The sequence below is a fragment of the Chelon labrosus genome (assembly GCF_963514085.1).
Source record: "Chelon labrosus genome assembly, chromosome: 5".
Classification (NCBI taxonomy): Eukaryota; Metazoa; Chordata; class Actinopteri; order Mugiliformes; family Mugilidae; genus Chelon; species Chelon labrosus.
In genome coordinates this window covers 2,409,288-2,432,280 of record NC_140341.1, presented here as the reverse complement: position 1 = coordinate 2,432,280, position 22,993 = coordinate 2,409,288, and the positions used below count along the sequence as shown (strand labels likewise).

The following is a 22,993-nucleotide window of genomic DNA, read 5'->3' as shown; positions in this document are numbered from 1 at the left end:
CCGGGCTACCTGGGCGCCCGCTGCGAGTGCCACGAGGGCGAGGCCAGCAGCGTGTACCAGAGCGCCTGCCGCGAGGCCGAGGGCAAGCAGGTCTGCAGCGGCCGGGCGAGTGCAGCTGCAACCAGTGTCTGTGCTACGAGTCCGAGTTCGGCAAGATCTACGGAAGCTTCTGCGAGTGTGACGACTTCTCCTGCGCCCGACACAAAGGCGTCCTCTGCTCAGGTAGGAAACCTTAAAAACCACAAACCCTCCCTCCCCTCCCTTCCCCTCCCCTCCCCTCCCCTCCCCGTTTAGATCCGCTGCTCTTTGTTGTGGGCTGCACTTAAATATAAGATCTTGTTCATGATGTGGAGTCCTGTCCCGTCGTTGCTCTGGGTGTGTCTCTGTGGTTTACCTTCCTCCTGACTCACCTGCTGCTGCCTCTGATCCTAACAACAAGCTGCAGAGGTTCAGGTATTCACCCCCTCTCAATCCACACAGGAGACAGGTTCAGTCGCGTTTGCTTCTTCTTCTTTGATATTTAACAGAAGTATTAGTGGTGGTGTTGTTGTTCTTCTTCTTGTTTCTTCTTCTTCGTCATCTTTGACTCTAGCCATTAAAACATGATCCTCTCCTGACACCGTTCAGGACGTCCCTAGTAGAGGCTGTCTCTAAAAGCTTTGAGCTGAAGCCCCGGGGGCCCACTTATCTCCACGCTGTCACCCCGAGGCCTAAATGTCCTCTTTTTTTTTTTTTTTTTTTTGGGTGTCCTGTTGCCAACTCTTCTCATTGGCTGTGTTTGGACCGGCAGGTTTGGCTCAGTGTTTCCTCTTGGCCGTCGTGTTCCCAGAACATCGGGGTCCAAGACTGTGCGTTCTGGTATCGGGGCCTCTGGGCTGGAGAAGGGACGGGGGGACAGGGGGGAGGTGCTGGTTCCCGTGAAACCACAGAGAGCGCTTTGTGGCGGCGGGGCCGGCGTTGGCACAGCCGCCACACACAATGCCTGCCTCTATTTATCTACAGCCAGCAGAAACACAAGCCCTCGGTTCAGATGTGTCCTGCATCTGAATCTGCACAGATCGTCCGTGAGCCGTCATTAAATGTTAACAGTCCGCTACCTTCTGTCCTGGAACCGTAATGAGTCCCTAACAATACCAAATGCTCCTCCACGCGTTCTGTCTGTTAATTATCGTGCAGCTCTTGGTGTAAAGTTTTGCTGTAAAAACCACAGGAGACGCCATCGAGCCCCTCGGCCTGAAACAAGTCTCTGCACTGGGATTGATTTCCAGTCTGATGTCTGAAGGCACTGCAGGTTTTTATTAAAGAGAAATCCTCCTTTAAGCCTCAGAATGTCCACATGGAGCTTTTTATTTTGGTTATTTTGACTAAAAAAAAAAGTCAGAAAATAATCTGTGAAGAAGTGCCTTTGCCCATTTGGGTCAGAATACTTGCAACCTTAAATATCTGGAAGTTATTATCATGAGAGAGGCACCGGTGAAAGCTAGGAAGAGCTACTGTTAGCTGGGAGGCTAGGAAGCTAGGAAGAGCTACCGTCAGCTACGTGGCTAGGAAGAGCTACTGTCAGCTACGTGGCTAGGAAGAGCTACTGTTAGCTGGGAGGCTAGGAAGCTAGGAAGAGCTACCGTCAGCTACGTGGCTAGGAAGAGCTACTGTCAGCTACGTGGCTAGGAAGAGCTACTGTTAGCTGGGAGGCTAGGAAGCTAGGAAGAGCTACTGTTAGCTGGGTTAGCTGGGAAGCTAGGAAGAGCTAATATTAGCTACGTGGCTAGGAAGAGCTACTGTTAGCTGAATTAGCTAGGAAGAGCTACTATTAGCTGGGTTAGCTGGGAAGCTAGGAAGAGCTACTATTAGCTGGGTTAGCTTGGAAGCTAGGAAGAGATACTGTTAGCTGGATTAGCTAGGAAGCTAGGAAGAACTACTGTTAGCTAGGAAGCTAGGTAGAGCTATTATTAGCTGCGAGGCTAGAACGCTAAGAAGAGCTACTGTTAGCTGGGAATTGAAGGCTACCGTTCATCTAACGTTGTCATCTTTCCAGAATTGGATGAGTTAAGGTTCAAAGCTCCAACCTAAAATATTATCGTATACCAGCTCTGACTCCAAGTCATAAAGATCTGAGAAACCTGTGGTTGAACGCGTTAAGACTAAAGACACGAGAGGCTCAAGTTAAATTACTGTAATGACACCACATTGGCCTTAAAGCTCAACGTCTCAGCTTTCACAAACCGTTGGATTTTTTTCTAATGAGTGTCGTAATTACAGTGATCCAGAATCCACAAATGTGCTTCATAGACACTTTAAGAAAATCCACAGATGTTTTGATTTTCATCTCAGGACAGATCTTCTCCAGGTTTCATGCTGCGAACAGGAATCTGGCGTGTTTATTTCCCTCCTGTCTGTCTGTAACAAGGCTTCAGTTTAAGTCTCGACGTCCTCGTCCTCCTGCCCCCCTGACCCACATCTTCTCTCACCGCACAGCTGCTTCTAAATAATAATAATAATGATCTCAGCCCTCAGCAGTCAGTCTCTCCAGTTGCCAGAAATAGCCAAGCTCTATTTTCCAGTCTTTCACAAACCTTCTTTACCCCATAAATAAGACCTTGCGTGTACCATGTGTTGACTTCCACATGTGTGCGTCCTCTAACTGGGAACATGTGTGTTTATCCACGTTCCGTGCCTGAAATAAAGTAAAGCTCTCCCCAGGACCGGAGCGTCAGATTAAAAACAAAGAGACAACACAGCTTCTCTTCTTCAGGACTGATTCAGGTTGTTATTCCAGACGCAGCAGAGACGTGTTGAAACACAGGTGATTCTCCTGGAGGTCCACTCACATCAAGGAAATATGTGCAGCTTCAGCCCAGAGCGACCGTCGTAAAAAAATACTTCTCATAGTTTTTCGTCTTTATAACGAGAAAGATGAGTTTCTGTTTTTACAAGAGGAGACAAAAAACTCTGCTCCTCAGGGAAGTGACTTTCAACATGTGTTACTGCTTGTTCTTGTCAAGCTTCAAGCTCAAAACCAGATCTGGTCCTAAATGTCCTAGAGTTGGTCTCCTGCGTCTTCCTAAAGTCTGTCCTTGTCTTCCTTGTCTTCTCCTAGAGTTGGTCTCCTGTAGCTTCCTAAAGTCTGTCCTTGTCTTCCTTGTCTTCTCCTAGAGTTGGTCTCCTGTAGCTTCCTAAAGTCTGTCCTTGTCTTCCTTGTCTTCTCCTAGAGTTGGTCTCCTGTAGCTTCCTAAAGTCTGTCCTTGTCTTCCTTGTCTTCTCCTAGAGTTGGTCTCCTGTAGCTTCCTAAAGTCTGTCCTTGTCTTCCTTGTCTTCTCCTAGAGTTGGTCTCCTGTAGCTTCCTAAAGTCTGTCCTTGTCTTCCTTGTCTTCTCCTAGAGTTGGTCTCCTGTAGCTTCCTAAAGTCTGTCCTTGTCTTCCTTGTCTTCTCCTAGAGTTGGTCTCCTGTAGCTTCCTAAAGTCTGTCCTTGTCTTCCTTGTCTTCTCCTAGAGTTGGTCTCCTGTAGCTTCCTAAAGTCTGTCCTTGTCTTCCTTGTCTTCTCCTAGAGTTGGTCTCCTGTGTCTTCCTAAAGTCTGTCCTTGTCTTCCTTGTCTTCTCCTAGAGTTGGTCTCCTGTGTCTTCCTAAAGTCTGTCCTTGTCTTCCTTGTCTTCTCCTAGAGTTGGTCTCCTGTAGCTTCCTAAAGTCTGTCCTTGTCTTCTCCTAGAGTTGGTCTCCTGTAGCTTCCTAAAGTCTGTCCTTGTCTTCCTTGTCTTCTCCTAGAGTTGGTCTCCTGTAGCTTCCTAAAGTCTGTCCTTGTCTTCCTTGTCTTCTCCTAGAGTTGGTCTCCTGTAGCTTCCTAAAGTCTTTCCTTGTCTTCTCCTAGAGTTGGTCTCCTGTAGCTTCCTAAAGTCTTTCCTTGTCTTCCTTGTCTTCTCCTAGAGTTGGTCTCCTGTAGCTTCCTAAAGTCTGTCCTTGTCTTCCTTGTCTTCTCCTAGAGTTGGTCTCCTGTAGCTTCCTAAAGTCTGTCCTTGTCTTCCTTGTCTTCTCCTAGAGTTGGTCTCCTGTGTCTTCCTAAAGTCTGTCCTTGTCTTCCTTGTCTTCTCCTAGAGTTGGTCTCCTGTAGCTTCCTAAAGTCTGTCCTTGTCTTCCTTGTCTTCTCCTAGAGTTGGTCTCCTGTAGCTTCCTAAAGTCTGTCCTTGTCTTCCTTGTCTTCTCCTAGAGTTGGTCTCCTGTAGCTTCCTAAAGTCTGTCCTTGTCTTCCTTGTCTTCTCCTAGAGTTGGTCTCCTGTAGCTTCCTAAAGTCTGTCCTTGTCTTCCTTGTCTTCTCCTAGAGTTGGTCTCCTGTGTCTTCCTAAAGTCTTTCCTTGTCTTCCTTGTCTTCTCCTAGAGTTGGTCTCCTGTGTCTTCCTAAAGTCTGTCCTTGTCTTCCTTGTCTTCTCCTAGAGTCGACTGGATTCAGTCCAATAAATCTTTCAGTCAAAGTTAATGTAGTGTGGAGAGGGTAGCTGGTACCTTGTGTTCTCTACTCCAGAAATGTTCTGGTCATCCAACGCTGCCATAAACTCCCTAACCCTCTCTGGAAGATGTTTCTCCTTGACGCTGTCTCCAGGAAACTTTTCTCTTCTTTTAAACGTTCAGTGTTTGTTGTTGTTGTTTGGGTGCAGCCTTTGACTGAGTGGACTCCATGGATTCTGTTTAGATGATCAACTACTACCACCTCACCACACATCCACAGTACACTAGATACTGACTAACAGACGACTCTGGAAACTTCTTCCACAGTTGGTTCTTCTTCTTTCTCCTTCTTTCTTTTGTTCTTGTTCTTCTTTCTTCTTGTACATTCTTTCTTTCTTCCATCCACACAGCAGACATCTTTAGTCACATAATTTTTGTTCTTCTTCTTTGTTTTTTTTGGCAGCTTTGACGACAGCCAACTGTCATTAAAACAGAAGACATAGTTTAACTCTACAGGGACGTGGTTTTGGTTTATAACAGAGCTAAAAATAAATGACTACAAAAGATCAGACTTTACTGAAGCCTGATAACGGAGGAACTCATTATGGATGTCCCAATTGGACCCAGTACCTGTAATGACTTCCTCTGTTTGCGTGAAATTGTTTTTCAGAGGATAAAGGCTCATTTAAGGTGCTGTGGGACACAGCTGTACCCTACGTACGTAGCCTACGTCGGTGCGATCCATTTATTCTCGTACCTCATCACTCTGTCTCGCTCTGTAACAACTCCACCCAAACACTAGTCGGCGCTGTGTCTTTTTTACCAGTCGGGTTAATTTTTGTTTCTACTTCCTGCTTTACTTTCAACAAATGTTTGTGTCTCTGAACCTCCTCAGTTAACCTTTCCTCCATGTGTTCCATCTTTATCGATCCAAAACAATCGATTCGAAAATTGTGGAGATGGAGAAGCAGCTGGAAATACTAAAGAGGAAACACGCTGCTACCAAGAGGACCAATCACAGCTCTTGTGGTCTGCATCGCCGCGGTGTACGTCAGGCTTCAGTACTTGACTTTTGTCAGCGTTGTTGCTATCCAACCGTTATTAAAACAGAGGAAGACGTTTTGAAGCTACAAGGATGTGGTTTTTGGTTATGGCAGGCTCATACCGTTCGGGACGTCCCTATCACAAATACCGTGTGCACGTTTGAAGGAAGTAGAAATAGAAGGAATCCTCTGACAGTCGTCTGAGTCTATACAGGGCGTCTGATTCAGTGGCTGTGGTTCACATCAGTGTTTTATGTGTCGTTGCTTGAACACGCACCAATTAGTGCGTCTGGTCTTTGTTAATGTTTGGCCGAGAGCCGCCCAGGCAGAGAGTCACGAAGAACGGCAGACTCCATGACTCATGAAAAATAATAATAAGAAAAGAAAGTACGGAATTAAAACCCTAACTCCAAGTCCAGCTGTTTTTGTGTAAGCTTCATGTATTTGTGGGATTGGACCTGGACGACCTGAGGACCTGAGGACCTGAGGACAAACTGTAAAACTGTGATGAGATGACAGTCGAGCATAGAAAAAAAAAAAGATTCCTGTTGCCGTTCCCATGTCAGCTGTTGTGTCTGAACACAGCTACCTGAGCAGCACCTGACACTCTGAGCTCCCAGACCCCGGGGTAAAGCAAACAGGACGTCTCCTCCCTCTGCTCTTTGAGACTTGACTGAACTTGACCGCCGCCGGAGACAAAAGACGCTGCCAGTACGAGGCCGTGCATGATTGCAGCTCCTCAGAAACCTGCAGGAGTTACTGTTACTCACCGGAGCTGTGGTGCGTTCAAGGACTTGGGATTAATCTGGAGGTTAATACGTGAAATGAAGACTCAGATTCAGACTTGGGATTCTTTATTGATCCTATAATGTGACTTTGCAATCACATAAAGGAGTAAAATACAAATTGCACCAGAAAATTAAATATCCCCCAAAATAATGAAGCTGAGTCAAAGGCAGCTGAACTTCAGTTCTTAAAGCTTGGTGGAGGTTTTTATCAGGAACACCTGTGGGTGGCGTCCACCTGAAACTCACCTGACTAGAGTCTGTTAACGACCTGGAACTGGAACAAGGAATCTGTTCAGATTGAGGAAAACAGATTCCTTATTGAAACGTCTCCAACAAACCCTACAAAAACCAGTTGACCTTGTTTTTTTTTGTGTGTGTGTTTTGGAAAGGCCAAGGATCTGAAATGAATCGTGTTTGGGACACAAACCAAAGCTCAGGGTCACGTTTCGTGGGAAAGTGAAGCGTGTCTGAGATGTGTCCGCTTCACTTTTTACGCAGGAAACAAACGGAAGAAGAAGAAGAAGACGTGTACTTACACAACAAACACAGTTTTAGTGTCTTTGACTCCATCAGCAGGTCACAAACACACGGTTAGTCTCATAACTCTGAGCTCCTACGTTATAATAATGGCTGAATTGAAGCTTTGTCCTCCGTCACAGCTGTGGCCTTTGAGTTCATTTCTGCTGACTCAACGTTTGACATTTGGTGAAACGTGTTTGTTGTTCTTTGTTTGGTCTGTCTTCTAATCAAAACTGTGAACTAGAGCTGAAATAACAGCCTCGTAATGATGAGTCGATGAAGCTGATGTTATTGAATATCAGTAATGGAGCCTGGGCCAGGTGTAACAGGGTGGGAGAGGTCGGCAGTGTGTCGCCTTGGTTTCATTTCCCTAACGTGGTTAAAAAAACAAAACGTTAACTCTGGTTTAATGTAAGAGGAAGTCAGATGTTTTATTAGAGAAAACTTTGATTAATCGTATCAAGCTGTAGCTCAGACTTAGGATTGTTCTCTGCAGGTACAGGTGAAGACTTTTGCGGAAGCGTTTTGGATAAATCCAGTAACTCGTTAAACATTTGAGAGCCAGACTAACTGCCCTTTGCTGACAATTTACTTTGGAAAGTTTATCTGGAGTCTCTCCGTTGGGATCTGATTCTGCTCCTGCAAATGTCTGCCGATCGGGCCAATCAGGTCGTTCAGGGGCGTGGCTTAATGTGGTGAATGGACGAAGAGTAAGAGTAGACGTCATCTGAGAAGAGGAGTTGAATTAGAGATGTTTAGAGTCTGATATCACGTCTTTTGGTAAAGATATTAAAAGTTCAGAATGCTTTAATCGCTTCATGTTCTTCACTCTGATTGGCTGGAGGACTATCCAGTAACGTGCAGAGGTATTTGTCTTAGCTTTGGGTTGTTGTACTTATAATAACACATATTATATAAGCGTGTTAGTCTTCTCAGATGTTGATTAGAGGATTAAAAACGGCCTTAACTGGACTCAAGTACCACTGCATCACTGCACTTTAATCACACAGCTGCTTTAAAATATTGTGAATGCATGTATATACGATCTAAGTTTACATTTCAAGTTTACAGTCTATATTTTATTTTCCTCAGTTATACTTTTATACTTATATTGTTTACCTTTTGTGCTACGTGAATTCTTTTTACTATGTGTACTTTTTACTACTGGCTGCAGGTACATATGTAACTGTACATGTGACAAATAAAACCTTATCTTTAAAGTACATTTAGAACGGATAAATATGTGATTAATGTAAATAATCATCATTAACAGCCTCAGATTCACAACCTGAGTCCATCTACATGTTTAATAGTCGAAGCTGTCGGATCTTTCATGTGTTTAGAAGGAGGTTACCCTTTAATCCTTTTGACTGCAGTGTAAAAGCTCTGCACGCAGTGTTCTGGTTTATTCCTGTAGAAAAAGAGATAATCATCACGTGTGCTCTGAATGTAAAACGCTTACACAGCAGAAGTCAGCATTTAGCAAACAGGCGGCTGCGTCAGAGCTGGTGTTTTTGTTTATGTCCTGTTTGTCGTGAGTAACGTCAGTGGATGCTGAGGCATCCTGTGACTCCCAGCTGGAACTAAACAGTGTTTTCTCCGCTGGTAATGACTGTTGTCTGCGCTGTTGTTCACACACAAATCTGCTGATACCTGTGACTTCTTCTTCTACTTCTTCTTCTTCTTCTCCTGACGAACAAAGACGCCCGAGGAGCCAAAGAGGAAGTTGTGTCTCTTTCAGCATCTGTCTCTCTTTTTTTTTTTATATTCCTGATGATGAACTGTTCTTGGCTCGGTGTATTAGAGGCGACGCGTCTCAGCCTGCACATTTTAACAGCCCACATTTTTTAGCTGTTTTAAACACACAGACACACAATGATCCAAGTGAAGTGAATGGGTGCGTTTTAAAGTCCAGCAGGTAGAAATTAAACAAATGCTTTGAATGATTTGTCACAAAAACTTGAAACTTGCTCAGTTCATTGAGGGGTCGGCATCCTGTCCTGGTTTTAGAACAACTAAAACCTAAAATTACAGAAAACATTGTTGAAAAGCTCAATAACATGGAGTGGGGGGCGGGGCTTATTTCATGACCTCTACTGCAACCTCCAGCCACTAGGGGGAGCTCCACATGCTTTGGCTTCACTTTTGAGGAATCTATCATGGCATACACTTTTTATTTATTTATTTATTTTTTTTTACTGTTAGCCTCCCAGCTAACATTAGCTCTTCCTAGCTTCTTAGCCTCCCAGCTAATAGTTGCTCCTCCTTGCTTCCTAGCTTCCTGCTAATAGCTAGTAGCTCAATGATGGACTCTACAGCTTTGTAGGAAATGCTTTCTTCAATACAGATAAAATAATCTTAAACAGAAGTTGTGGCTTTGCAGCTGAAGGTTTAAATTTGCCTCCTAGCTAACTCTAGCTCTTCCTAGCTCCCTAGCCTACCAGCTAATAGTAGCTCTTCCTAGCTTCCTGTCTACTGTACGGCACTGACGCCCTAAAACATTTAAATGTTCAAACTTCCAGATGCAGTCTTGTTTCATTTGTGTTCAAATCTGTATCGAGGCCTTGATCTTTGCTTTGGTTTGAATTATTAAATTAAATAAATGAGATTTAAATGCCATCCTGCCAAACAGATTCATATACAATAGCTGGTATGAAGTCTCTCCTCTAATGTTGGCGCCCAGTGAAGAAGAACTAAGACCTTAATTGTCACTTTGGTTCTCCACAGAGAGGCTCTTGTTCTCTATTCTCCAACCTTCTCTCGCTGGAATAACAGGATGTTGCTGGTGTTTATTCTGGCCTGATAAATCTCAAAGTCCAGTTTACATATGAATTACATTCCTTCTTTAATCTCACTGCATATAACTCAACGTCTCTGTAATACACCAGCTTCTTCTGCCTTTAATATTTACATCCTTCTTGAAATGCAGCTCATCTACTGAAATATGACATTTACGACCGCTCCTCCTCCTCCTCCTCCTCCTCCTCCTCCTCCACCACGGTGTTGGATTATTGTCTTTCTGCAGCTCTGCAGAGACGCTCTTAAGTAACTCTTGTGTGTTTTGTCTCATTCATATCTTATCAGAGCGTTCAGTTTCTCAGCGTTCAGCCCTGAAGGAGGATAAATAAAATGTGACTGACACAGTTTAAACTCTGTCCTCTGGTGAACCAACGAATATTTGATGCATGTGTTTCAGTTGAGTTTGGTGACACTCTTGGCAGTAGTCCCCTTCCTAATAGTAGCACCTCCTAGCTTCCTAGCTAATAGTAGCTCTTCTTACCTTCGTAGCTAACAGCAGCTCTTCCTAGCCCCCAAACCAACAGTAGATCTTCCTAGCTTCCTAGCCTTCCAACTTATAATATCTCTTCCTAGATTCTGAGCTAACAGTAGCTCTTCCTAGTTTCTTAACCTCCCACCCAACAGTATATCTTCCTAGCCTCGCAGCTAACAGCAGTTCCTCCCAGCTTGCTAGCTACAGTAGCTCTTCCTTGCTCCCTACCTAATAGTAGCTCTTCCTAGCTTCGTAGCTAACAGCAGCTCTTCCTAACTTCCTAGCCTTCCAGATAATAGTAACTCCCCCTAGCTTACAGTAGCTCCCCCTAGCTTCTGTGCTAATAGTAGCTCTTCTTAGCTTTCTCCCACCTAATAGTATCTCTTCCTAGCCTCCCAGCTAATAGTAGCTCCCCCTAGCTCCCTAGCTAACAGCAGCGCATCCTAGCTTCGTAGCTAACAGCAACTCTTCCTAACTTCCTAGCTTTCCAGCTAATAGTAGCTCCTCCTAGCTTACAGTAGCTGCTCATAGCTTCCTAGCCAATAGTAGCTCTTCCTAGCTTCAGGGGGTCCACTTCCTTGCTTTTTAGAATTCCAGCTAACAGTAGCTCGTCCTAGCTTTCTAGCCTCCCAGCTAACGGCTAATGCCTTATTAAGCCTGATGAGCTGCTCTAATGAACTGAAGTTGCAAATAACCGGGATCTTAACGTTTCAAACGCGTCTTAACAGTTTTATTTTGCAGATGAACATTTAAAATTCATTTATTTTAATGGTTACAGTTCAACTTTGCGTCAGTCTTGTAGCTCGCAGTGAATGTTGTGTGCATGTCAGAGAGTTTCCACATATAGAACATGGGGTGTTGCTTCTTCAGTCTGACTTGATCTACAAAAGTAAATGACAGGCTGCTTTGTGAATTAATTTCAGAGACGTTATATTACACTGATGTATCACAGCGTGTCGGCTCCTCCCTCGTCCTGGGAAGGAACGCAGTGTACGAGTGCATGACTTTAAAAGAGATTCTGACAGCAGAACAATGTCGCCATAAACCACTGGGCTTAATTACACAGTAGGCTGTGGGGGGAGATTCCTGCTGGGTCAGAGGCTCGGTTCAGACCGGCCTGAGATGCTCATTATGTCTTTATGTCAAAGACAAAGAGCAGTCCTGTTGTGACATGAGATATATTAAATATTATTTCCTCTTTAGATATATTTGAGTGTTGAAGAGCTGAAGGCTGGAAGAAGAAAGAAGGAAGAAGTTTATATTTTCATTTCAGCTTTATTTTGAAAATTGGACTCAAGTATTCCAGTTATGCCGTCCAGCTTATCCCACAGGAAGCTGGCAGGAAGCTGAGCCCCCAGAGGCGGACGTGTCACCTCTTAACTTGTCTTTTTTTTTATTTACTTACTTTTTTCTTAAATGTACAAATGCTTCCAAGTGACGTGGGCGAGCTAGAGAGCACCACAAACATCTGAAGTATGCACCGAGGCTTTTCATGGGAGCAGAATAAAGCTGCAACTGGAGATGTCGGAGGTTATGGACCGTGTTTTCTTTCCGTACGCACACGAACACACCACGATCTCTGGCACACAGGCAGCTCTTTGACCTCCCCTGCAGAGGGAAGGATCCCTCCACCACGCTGCCACATCACATCAGATGAACACAGTGTTCTTAATGAGGGTCACTGAGTTCAGTTTGATGGATCCTGCAGCTTCAGTCCAGATAAAACGAATCTTGGCTAGAAGTCGTGGCTTTACAGTTGAAGGTTTAAATCTTTAAAATGTAGCCTCCCAGCTAATCATAGCTCCTCCTAGCTTCTTAGCTTCTCAGGTTAAAGTAGCACCTCCCAGCTGACACTAACTCTTCCTAGCTTCTTAGCCTACCAGCTAACTCTCACTCTTTTCCTAGCTACTCAGCTTCCCATCTAACAGTGGCTCTTCCTGGATTCCTAGCCTCCCAGCTAATAGTAGCTCCTCCTAGCTTCCTAGCCTGCCAGCTAAAAGTAGCGCCTCCCAGCTAACACAAACCCTTTCCAAGGGTAGCCTACCAGCTAATGGTAGCTCTTCCTTGTTTCCTAGCCTACCAGCTAATAGTAGCTCTTCCTTGCTTCTTGGCCACTCAGCTTCTACAGAGTCTTTAATGTTTATCCAACATTTCTCATAAACAAATATGTTTAATAAGTTAACTAAAAGATACTGTGCATCACAAAGTTTGGATTTAATAACTAGAAAAGATGTTTACGTGCTTCCTCCTCCTTGAAGCGTAACGCTAATGGACGTTTATTTAGTTTTATAAATGTGCCGAAACAAACTGCTGGAAAGCAGCGCAGCCATTAGCATCTCCATTAGCATCTACTGAATCTTTGTCGAGTCTCCCAGACTCTGACCACCAACAACAATCAGATTAAACTGTCACGCTGCTGTCTCGTTGGTTTTAGTCCAGAAACTCGAGGGTTTCCTCGGCTGAGATGCTCGTCCATGGCGGTGGTGCCGCTGTTTCCTTTCTTACAGCTCTAATCTTCATGAGTTGCAGTAATCTCACATCTGTGCGGTGTTGATCCTTCTAAACATGGTTCCTATTCTTCATTGTGTGCGTTTCTGAAGCATGAATACAGCGATGACAATCTCCCTCCATGGTTTATTTTGTTCTGCAGCTTTTAGTCATATCAGATCATCTTCCTCTGTAAAAGCAAATTCACATATTGTGATTCCTGCAGACACTTTAAAGACGTCTCATCTATGTTTTCAAGTTCAGTTTTGACTTTGGAAAAGCAGCTTTTTCTTTTCTGCTTCACCTGGTCTTTGCAGTCAGCGGTTTGTGGTGAAGCAGTGAAAGCACAAAAGACTCTTTTCTCCAGTTTTTCTTTTTTTGTTTTGAAGATTTGAATTTTCTCCAGTCTGCTCGGCAGAGGACACGTCGCTGCACAGCTTGGCTTTGTCTGAGCGTCTGTATTAGTGTAGAGCGCCTCCTTCCTCTCTCAGTTTCTGTGTCGTCGTCTCCATTCCTGACAAAACGTCCAGACAAACGTCATGGAAAAGCTGCTGAAGAGGAGGAAGGCCACAGCTCTGAATGATCTGAGCTCTCTCCACGTCTCCTCCTCCTCCTCCTCCTCCTCCTCTGCTGCAGCCGTGTTTATCATGAACAGTGTTTAATCTGAAGTTGTTGAGCTGCGAGACGAGAAATTAAACAAATCGAGCAGCTCAAAAAAATAAAAAAAAGCGTTGGTGCACTTGTTCCAAACATCTGTTTCCAGGCACGGCGTTGGTTAGCTGACGTGGTGCTGGTGGAGCGCCACAGTTCATTTAAAGGGTGGTGTGGCGAGCCAGAGGCCGCCTCCATCTGCAGACAAGAATCAGACGAGTCTGACTTGACTGTGAGATGTGTTGAAACTCATCTGAGCTCTAATGTGGGCGTCAAACTGTCAGGAAAGACGTCAAGACAATTAGTGGATTTTAATTTAAGGCTTTGATCTGGTTTATTGGATCTACTGATGTTTGTCTTGGTCAACTTCGGAGAAACTAACGTATCCCTTTATTAAGTATTTATAGTTTAGTTGTTCTGCAGGCTGCTGTAGTTTCATCGTTCAGTTTTCTTGTTGTTCTGTGTTTGGTCTCCACCACAACCTGAAGGACTTACCTGGCTCGTCAGCATGTTCTCCGTCTAATGAGGAGCTTTAACGGACAAAGTTCTCTCTGGAAGATGTTTCTCCTTGACGCTGTCTCCAGGAAACTTTTCTCTTCTTTTAAACGTTCAGTGTTTGTTGTTGTTGTTTGGGTGCAGCCTTTGACTGAGTGGACTCCATGGATTCTGTTTAGATGATCAACTACTACCACCTCACCACACATCCACAGTACATTAGTTACTGACTAACAGAGGACTGCCTTCATGGTAGAACCTGGGTTCTGGTTCTTCTTCTTAATAAGTTTGTCTTTCTTCCTTCTTCTACTTTCTTCTCTTTCTTCTTCTCTTCTTCCTTCTTCTTCCCTTTCTTTTTTTCTTCTTCTTCTTGTTCTTTTTTCTTCTGCTCTTCCTTCTACTTTCTTCTTCTTCTCCCTTTCTTCCCTTTCTCCTTCTTCTTCTTCTTCTTCTTCCCCCTTTCTCCTGTTCTTCTGTCTTTCTTTCTGTCTTTCTTTCTTTCACACAGCAGACATCTTTAGTCAGACCTAAAATAAATGAATTCCTACTTGTCTGAAGCCTGATACTCATCCGATCATTTTAACATTATCTGGATCAGACCCAATACCACTCAGAACATCTGCGATGAGTTCCTCCATTAGAGTGAAATCATTTTTCAGAGGATCAGAGCAGCAACATCCTGAAGTTAGAGCTGTGAAACAGGCCTGACATGAATAATCTCTCACTCAGATATAACGAGCTGAGGAGAGTTTCTCTGGTTGCTGCTCTTCCTTCATCCTCCGCTCTGAACTAACCCGGCTCCATGCCCTCTGAACGCCCAGGCGTCATTTAAGGACACATTCCCAGAGCTGGTAGCGTGAGTCAGCCACAACAGCCTCCGCTCACCGACGTCTTTGAGCGCTGCTCCAACTCTCTGCTTCACTTTTTCCACCTGAAATATAAACGTCTTCACATCATGTGCTCAACAATTAAGAAGAAGTTTTATTGAGATTTTTTCTTTTGGCACAAAAATAGAAAGTGTTTGCTGCATGTCTGTGATTCCAGACGGTTTGTTGCACAACTCTGACCGCTGGGTTGATGATTAGACGAAATATTTCCTGTCGAGTTGCAGAAGTGTGTGATCTGCTTCTCCTCCGCCGAGTCTCAGTTTTAATCAAATGTCACGAGAGCCTGTGGAGCAGGAGGAGCTGGAGGAGCTGGAGGAGCAGGAGGAGCTGCCACTCCTTAGCTGTGTGACCCAGTTTCTCTCCTCCGTCATCACATTCTGTTTACACTCTGTTTCCATTCACACCGCTCAGAAATGCAGATATAATGGAACGTTATTTGAAAAACAAATGTCAAACTGAACTACTTAAACTAAAGGACTTTAGATTTGATGCAGCTCTGCAGCTAGAAGATTTATTATTAATCAAACTGAGTGTCTTCTTTTGTTTAGTTCTGTTATAAAATTGTTTTAAAAATCCCCTCAATTTACAAACTGAAACTGATTTACTGACAGAAAATATGAAGAAAGGCTTCATCTGTGAACGTCCTAACACGGTTATTATTTGTGTATTGTTCCATTTTATTGATCCTGAGGGGAGTTCAGCATCCAGTAGCATCACAGCAGCAATAATAATCTGAATGTCGTAACCCAGAGCCTTTTATAGATTCTGTATTTCTATGCCGCTGATGTTCAGCTCAGCTCTTCTTCTACGTCCAGCTGTGTTCCTCTCTCTGGAGCATTTAAGCGCCCACATGTTGAACAGTTTCCCAGATCCACTCCTCTTCTTCTTCTTCTTCAGCTTCAGGATCCATCTCTCTTCCCTCTTCCTGCTATTGTTCCTTATTATCTTGTGAGTTCTTGGATTTGACCTCCGGTCCGGCGTCCCGTCCCGATAAGGCTTCTCCTTGCTCCTTTGCTCCAGCTGTGATCTCGGCTCAGTGAATGTGCTCTTTGTGGAGAGTCCTGGTGAAAATGAGCTTGTCAGTACGGCTCCCCTGATCACAGCTGCTGTCCTCCCTCCGTCAGGGGGTTCTCGTCGACCCAGAGCAGCCTGCGGTAGAGCCGGAGCGCTCGCTTATACGGCCCGGGACGAATCGGAGGTTGCGCTCGACTTATTCCCTGGAGGATCCCCCCCTCCCGCTGGATTAGTTCCAGGGCAGATAACAAGTTAATGAGTGTGACGCAGAGAGGAGCAGTTAGCTCCGCTGCTGGTTGTAGAGGAGGGTCAGGTCAGCGCTGTAAACCTCCAGCTGTTCCAGGTTCTCACTCTTACAAGGTCCAGTTGTTTTCTGTCAAACTCTGTCTGAGGGTTTGGTTATTTTATTAGCCTCCATTCTTCACAGCGCTTAGTGTAGGATATCACAGGTGTTCCCATCTACCTCTCTTCCTAGCCTCCTATCAATCTATCTATTGATCTATCTCTTTATTTATAAGACCTCCTTTTAGTAAAGATGGTACTGTGTGTAAAAACTGCATTCTGCCTTTTTATTTATTTTCTTATCTCCACACCTCTGCACTCATCTGTCTCTGGATGGGCCCCTGACGCTATCACATGATGTGTTCCTAATTTTGTGGACCCTGTAACACTGGCCCAGGACGCCGTGCTGACCTTCCGTCTGCTCCTCTCTGCTCCAGGTCACGGGGAGTGTCACTGTGGAGAGTGTAAGTGCCACGCCGGCTACGTCGGGGACAACTGCAACTGCTCCACGGAGACGTCCACCTGCGTCTCCAGCGACGGCCAGATGTGCAGCGGGCGGGGCAGCTGTGTGTGCGGCCGCTGTCAGTGCACGGAGCCGGGGGCTTTTGGAGACACCTGCGAAAAATGCCCCACCTGCCCCGACGCCTGCGGCACTAAAAGGTGAAGTCCACGGCCTGATGCTTTATCAGACGTTTGTTATTGTGATCTGAATGATGAGCAGGACAAGAAGCTAGCTCCTCCTAGCCTCATGGCTAATGCTAGCTCTACCTCCTAGCCTCCAAGCTAATAGTGACGCTTCCTAGCCTCCTAGCCTCCAAGCTAATAGTAGCTCTTCCTAGCTTCCTTGCCTCCAAGCTAATAGTAGCTCTTCCTAGCCTCCAAGCTAATAGTAGCTCTTCCTAGCTTCCTTGCCTCCAAGCTAATAGTAGCTCTTCTTAGCTTCCTAGCCTCCAAGCTAATAGTAGCTCTTCCTAGCTTCCTAGCCTCCAAGCAAATAGTAGCTCTTCCTAGCCTCCAAGCTAATAGTGACGCTTCCTAGCTTCCTAGCCTCCTAGCCTCCAAGCTAATAGTGTCTCTTCCTATCTTCTTAGCCTCCAAGCTAATAGTAGTTCTTTCTAGCTTTATAGCCTCCGGGCTCATAATAGTCTCTTCCTAGCTTCCTACCCTCCAAGTTAATAGTAACACTTCCTAGCCTCCTAGCTAACAGTAGCTCTTCCTGGCTCCCTAGCCTCTCAGCTAATAGTAGCTCCTCCTAGCTTCCTAGCCTCTCAGCTAACAGTAGCTCTTCCTAGCTTCCTAGCCTCCCAGCTAATATTAGCTCTTCCTAGCTTCCTAGCCTCTCAGCTAACAGTAGCTCTTCCTAGCTTCCTAGCCTCTCAGCTAATAGTAGCTCCTCCTAGCTTCCTAGCCTCCCAGCTAACAGTAGCTCTTCCTAGCTTCCTAGCCTCCCAGCTAATATTAGCTCTTCCTAGCTTCCTAGCCTCCCAGCTAACAGTAGCTCTTCCTAGCTTCCTAGCCTCCCAGCTAACAGTAGCTCTTCCTAGCTTCCTAGCCTCCCAGCTAATATTAGCTCTTCCTAGCTTCCTAGCCTCCCAGCTAACAGTAGCTCTTCCTAGCGTCCTAGCCTCCCAGCTAATATTAGCTCCTCCTAGCTTCCTAGCCTCCCAGCTAATAGTAGCTCTTCCTAGCGTCCTAGCCTACCAGCTAATAGTAGCACTGGAGCAGCCTAGGGCATCTTCTTCTTCAGGGTTGGGCTGCAGTCAGTAAACCAGAGAAAAGGTTAAACTATGAAACACATCAGGACCAAAACAGTCACATAACTCACTGTCTTGTAGACTTATCTTTGCTTTGATGACATGAAGTCAGGAGAGAGTTGTTCAGATAACTCTCATACCAGTTGTGACCCTGCTGCCTTGATGTCTGAGGTGGAGGTTAAAGGCTCATCAGACGTCTAGTAAAGAGTAAAGACTAACTGCAGTGTCCTCGGTACATGCACATGGCTCCGGTTCTCCAAGGCGGCCGCGTTTATGAAGAAACCTTTGACCCTTGACTTGAGTTTAGAGACAGACCAGTGCTTCGTCAGCTGCTCGGGCTTCGATCGACAGACGAGCTCAGCGCTGATAGCGAGAGGTCGGACAGTATTTGTTTCTCTGAGAAAGAAGAAAGAGGCAGGTTTGTTACCCTGATTGATTGTTGGGTTTGCGTTTTTGAGACGTGTGCTCAGCTAGGAGGATGCTGAAAACGTGTAATTAAGCAAAATGTGATGCAAAGCTTGGACGACAGCGTTGAACAGCTGCACCGTTGACACTAGTCAGACTCCTCTTGGCAGCTTTTCATCTCATTCAGCATGTGGATCAATCTGATTGGCTGAGAACCAGAGTAGGAGAAGAGCAGCGTGAAGTGATGAAAGTATCTTTATCTCATCTGAACATGATCATCTAGAATAAAACATGGAACAACTGAGAGTAGAACAGCTCTGTACGACGGTTTGTAGCTCTTCCTAGCCTCTCAGCTAACAGTAGCTCTTCTTAGCATCCAGCTACTAGTAGCTCTTCCTAGCCTCCCAGCTAACAGTAGCTCTTCCTAGCTTCTTAGCCTCCCAGCTACTAGTAGCTCTTCCTAGCATCCAGCTACTAGTAGCTCTTCCTAGCCTCCCAGCTAACCGTAGCTCTTCCTAGCCTCCAGCTACTAGTAGCTCTTCTTGTTTCCTTTTCTGAATGATGAGACCAGGTGCTGTACTGCTGTAGTCTTTGTGTCGTGTTCAAGTTTTTGGTCGGGGCACATGAGCACTTCGTAGTAGTTCATTCAGTTTGTCAGTTTGTTAAGTAGCTTTAAAATGTACCTGGAGCCCACAGTGAGCTTTAGTGTTTTCTACCTCAGCAGAGGAAGTCAAGAATAAACATGAACCAAGGTCTTAGTATTAGTTCTTGTTCTTCTTTTCTTCAGGGAGTGTATCGAGTGCCGGCTTTTCAACTCGGGCAGACTCGCCGACAACCAGACTTGCCAGCGCCTGTGTAAAGATGAAATCATCACTATGGAGACCCTCAGTGAGTAAACACACACAGATGAACAGACCAGCTCAGAGAACTATTCACATCCTGGACGGCTGCAACAGTTTTTCATATTACGTACCTCCTCAACTGTCACTGGTCATCAGAGCTTCCATTAGTGCCGTCGTGGCCTCAAAGTAAAGAGTCCAATGACTTCAACTAATGTGACACATTAGTTCATCATACGCCTTCACCTTCATCATACTTCATCATACACCTCTGGTATGATGAAGAACATACAGAACATACGGCACAACTTTAGAGAACCCAGTACAGCACATGAAACAGAAATATATTATACTTGTGCATGTGTTTGTTCAGGAAAATTAGCCAATATTACATATCAGTGAGGTGTAGAAGTAAGTACGCCACCTGGATTACAAGTTAAAGAGTCTAACGAGACTCAGGTGTCAATCAGTGCCACGTTTTGCCCAGCTAATTGTAGCTCTTCCTAGCCTCCTAGCTAATAGCAGCTCTTCCTAGCCTCCTAGCTAATAGCAGCTCTTCCTAGCCTCCCAGCTAATAGTAGCTCTTCCTAGCCTCCCAGCTAATAGTAGCTCTTCCTAGCCTCCCAGCTAATAGCAGCTCTTCCTAGCCTCCCAGCTAATAGTAGCTCTTCCTAGCCTCCCAGCTAATAGTAGCTCTTCCTAGCCTCCCAGCTATAGAATGACGACTCCTTCCGTCTCTAAAGGTTGGATCCACCCACTAAACAAACTCATACCTGCTCTGTCACGTGTCAGCTGTAGTTTTGTTTATATATTTTTTTATTAAAGGTCCTCCCAGCCTGGTGGGAAGCAGTGAGGAGACGTTTAGGAGCGCATTCATAAGTCCACAGTGATTTACAGCCTTCATAGCGCTGTGATGCTGCGCGTTTAGCTACAGCGACTATTATAAGATCATTCTCTGGCTCAGATCTGACGTGTTTCATAGCATTCCTCTCTAGTTCGGCCTTAATGGGCTCCACATGTACATTCCAGATAGTTTGAGCATGAAATAAAGGAGGAGGGGCTGACGGAGGGCTGGACCGGGGCTGCCCAGCCTCACCCTCCCTCCTGAGGGTTTCACTCTCTCTGGATGATGACTGGAAAACAAGGGCACGCAGGACGTCTAGATCAGGACATGTACTTCATTTCATTTATTATTTTATGTCCGGTTGTGATTTCACAGCAAAGACATTTAGACAGTTTGACAAACGTTCACCAGTGTTTTCTGTTCTTTTTCCTGGATTTGAGCTTCTTTTAAAAATAATCTGTGTCCAGTTAAAGAACATTTTGACATAAAATTAAGTTATTTGTTTGTATTTATCAGAGTTCTGACGTTTTCTTTTAGAGTTCACTGGTATCATTCAGAATTCATTGGTCCATCAATGATGACGAGCCGTCAAACTAGGATGTTATTTCTGTTTCATTTATTTGGGTTCTCTTTGTCTGCTTGCAGCACTTGTTTGAAGTATTAATATTAATCGTCATATTTCCATAGTTAACTCATAAATGAATCTTCTTGTCATTTCATTCTAGTTTAGTTTTATTTGTTGCTCTGGTGGAGGAGAGTCGTGACACACACAGTAAATGTTGCTGCAGTAAAATTCCTCACATTCTCTTGTTTGTCTTTGACGTGTCTCCTCCAGAAACCGACGACCCCACCGCTGTCCACTGTGTCTATAAAACGGACGACGACTGCGTCATGAAGTTCACGTATTCTGAACACGCCAGCGGACGCTCCATCCTCACAGCTCTCAAAGAGCCGGGTCAGTCGATCGTCTTAAAAACCGGTTTGAACCGTAGACAGGATAAAGATGGACGGAGGAGCTGCTCCTTTAAAGTGAAGCTAAGCCAAGTAGAGCTCCCCCTGGTGGCTGGCTGCAGTATAGGTCATAAGATCCACCCCCTCTATGATAGTGAGCGGGGCTTGGGCCAAACTAAAACACTAAAATACATGTCAAATTTTTTTTTTTTCAAGGATGGGTTCTGTCATTTTATGTAGTTAATATAACGTGGAGGTAGAGCAGAGCGTAGCTTTAACTAAACTAAAACATGAGTGAGTCTGGAGGAAGTATGGGCGGGGCATCGATATCGTGGCTCCACCCTCAGACCGTACTGATCAGACTTTGGATTCAAAGTCACAAGATGGCGCCGCCCGTATCCCCGGGAGAATAGAGTCAGTTTGACCAATGAGAGGAAGAGGAGACGTGGTGTCCATGTTTATATACAGACTATGCTGTGAACACAAAGGAATCAAAACATCTTTGAGTTGAGGGACGTTCTACTTCATCAGATTAGTTCCTGCTGCTGAACCTTCATCACTCTGAGCTGTTTACACTCAAGTAAGAAATAAATACAAATAAAATAAATAAGTTCAACATATTATTTATGAAGGAAGAATTAAATCCAGCTTCAGCTCTAGAGCTGCACAAAGACTTCCCCCACCCAAAAATTTTATTGTGACGAAAAATTGATTCTGCTGCCGGGCCAATCAGATCATTTTAGGGGGCGGGGCTTAATGTGGTGATGAACAGGAAGAGTAACGTCATTTAAAATGATTGGTTGGAGGACTGTCCAGGTGATGCAGGTGATGTTTGACAGTGTTTATGATACCAGCCCAGAATATAAGGTCTTCATTTCCAGGAGAATCTAATAATTATAAATATCTTGTTTTCAAATCCCCTGAAAAAATCCATATTATTGCACCTTATCATTTATGTGCAGCCTTTACCTGGATGTATATTTTTAATTTAATAATATTTATTTATTAGTTTATCTTTAATGTGTAACTGAGCTCCTGGGACCAAGCCCTTTCTCTTGTGGGTCAAGTCTAATGAGTGTCCTGTCCCCCGTCCTTCCTCAGAGTGCGGAGCGGGGCCCGATGCTCTCATGGTCCTGCTGGCGGTGGTTGGCAGCATCCTGCTGGTGGGGGTCGTGCTGCTCGCCGCCTGGAAGCTCGCCATCACCGTCCACGACCGGAGGGAGTTCGCTCGCTTCCAGAGCGCACGCTCACGGGCCCGATACGAGATGGTGAGACTGAAAACAGCAGCAGGTGATCACGGGGGGAAGACGAGGGGACGTTTGACATCAAAACATGACCGTGTCTGTCTCTCCCCAGGCCTCCAACCCTCTGTACAAGCAGCCCGTGACCACACACTTTGTAGAGACAGACTTCAACATGTTCGGGAAGTCGTACAACGGAGGGCTCCACTGATCCCTCCGACCAGGGCGCGGCAGGACCGGTCCGACAGTCGAGGTCCGTGGAGGACGACGGACTTGAACCCGCTCGGGCCTCTGCAGAGGATCACATCCACGCTGACGACACAACATGACACGGACTCCAGGGGTCTCCAGACGAGGAGGGGGTGGGCTGAGGGGGGGGGGGGGGGGGGGGTTCTCCTCTATCTGGACGTCCCGTTAGAGGAGGAGAGGCGAGGCAGCAGTGAGTTTGTCTGGCTGCACATTGACTTATATTTGTCTATTTTTATAAACACTAAAGACGAGTTTTCAGCGTCAACCTATGCACCAGACTGGAGACTGGACAGGAAAGAGAAGCACACGTTGGAGGTGTTGGTACTAACATTCACTAGGCAGTAGACTCTTTAACTTCAGTTTGCACAGAGAATATTAAGAGTCCAGTTTTCTTTCAGGATGTTTGTGTTTGTGTCGTTCTACGCTCCAGTTCCGCTCCCTGCTCTTCAACCTGACGTAGATTCACGCCGACGTTCTCCTCCTCACGTCACAGCGACACGACGACGACCATCGCTGCTGTCAGATAAATACCCTCTAAGCAGACGGTCCGTGGACTTTGAAAGTGTTTCTAGTTTGCTTTCAGACTCTAAGATAAAAAAGTTTTGCAAACATTTGGTCGTTTAATCTGTGAAACCAGGAAGAGACCTAAAGGAGATCCAGGTAATGATCCAGTTTTTGTTTGTGGTTTTAAAAGCAAACTTGAGAAATACCAAAAAGCAAAGTGCACGGACCGTAACTGTAGTTCTACATTTATCGTCTCCATTCCAGACGTCACTGATTGTCCACAACATGTTAATAGAAGCCACAGAGTGATTCATGATGAGGAAGTGTTAACCAG

The 22,993-nt window shown here is 45.2% G+C and overlaps 1 protein-coding gene across 1 annotated transcript in view; it reads left to right on the top strand.

Annotated features, from left to right (window-relative positions):
* The window catches only part of itgb5 (integrin, beta 5), a gene marked incomplete at its 5' end in the record, with an annotated part of 26,099 nt that extends 3,842 nt beyond the window's left edge, over positions 1–22,257 (top strand). The window contains 7 exon segments of the mRNA XM_084545589.1: positions 1–100; positions 103–222; positions 16,310–16,532; positions 18,819–18,919; positions 20,550–20,669; positions 21,767–21,933; positions 22,022–22,257. Coding sequence (XP_084401715.1) covers positions 1–100; positions 103–222; positions 16,310–16,532; positions 18,819–18,919; positions 20,550–20,669; positions 21,767–21,933; positions 22,022–22,117 — 927 coding nt within the window. The 3' untranslated portion in view covers positions 22,118–22,257.
* Positions 22,258–22,993: the final 736 nt, after the last annotated feature.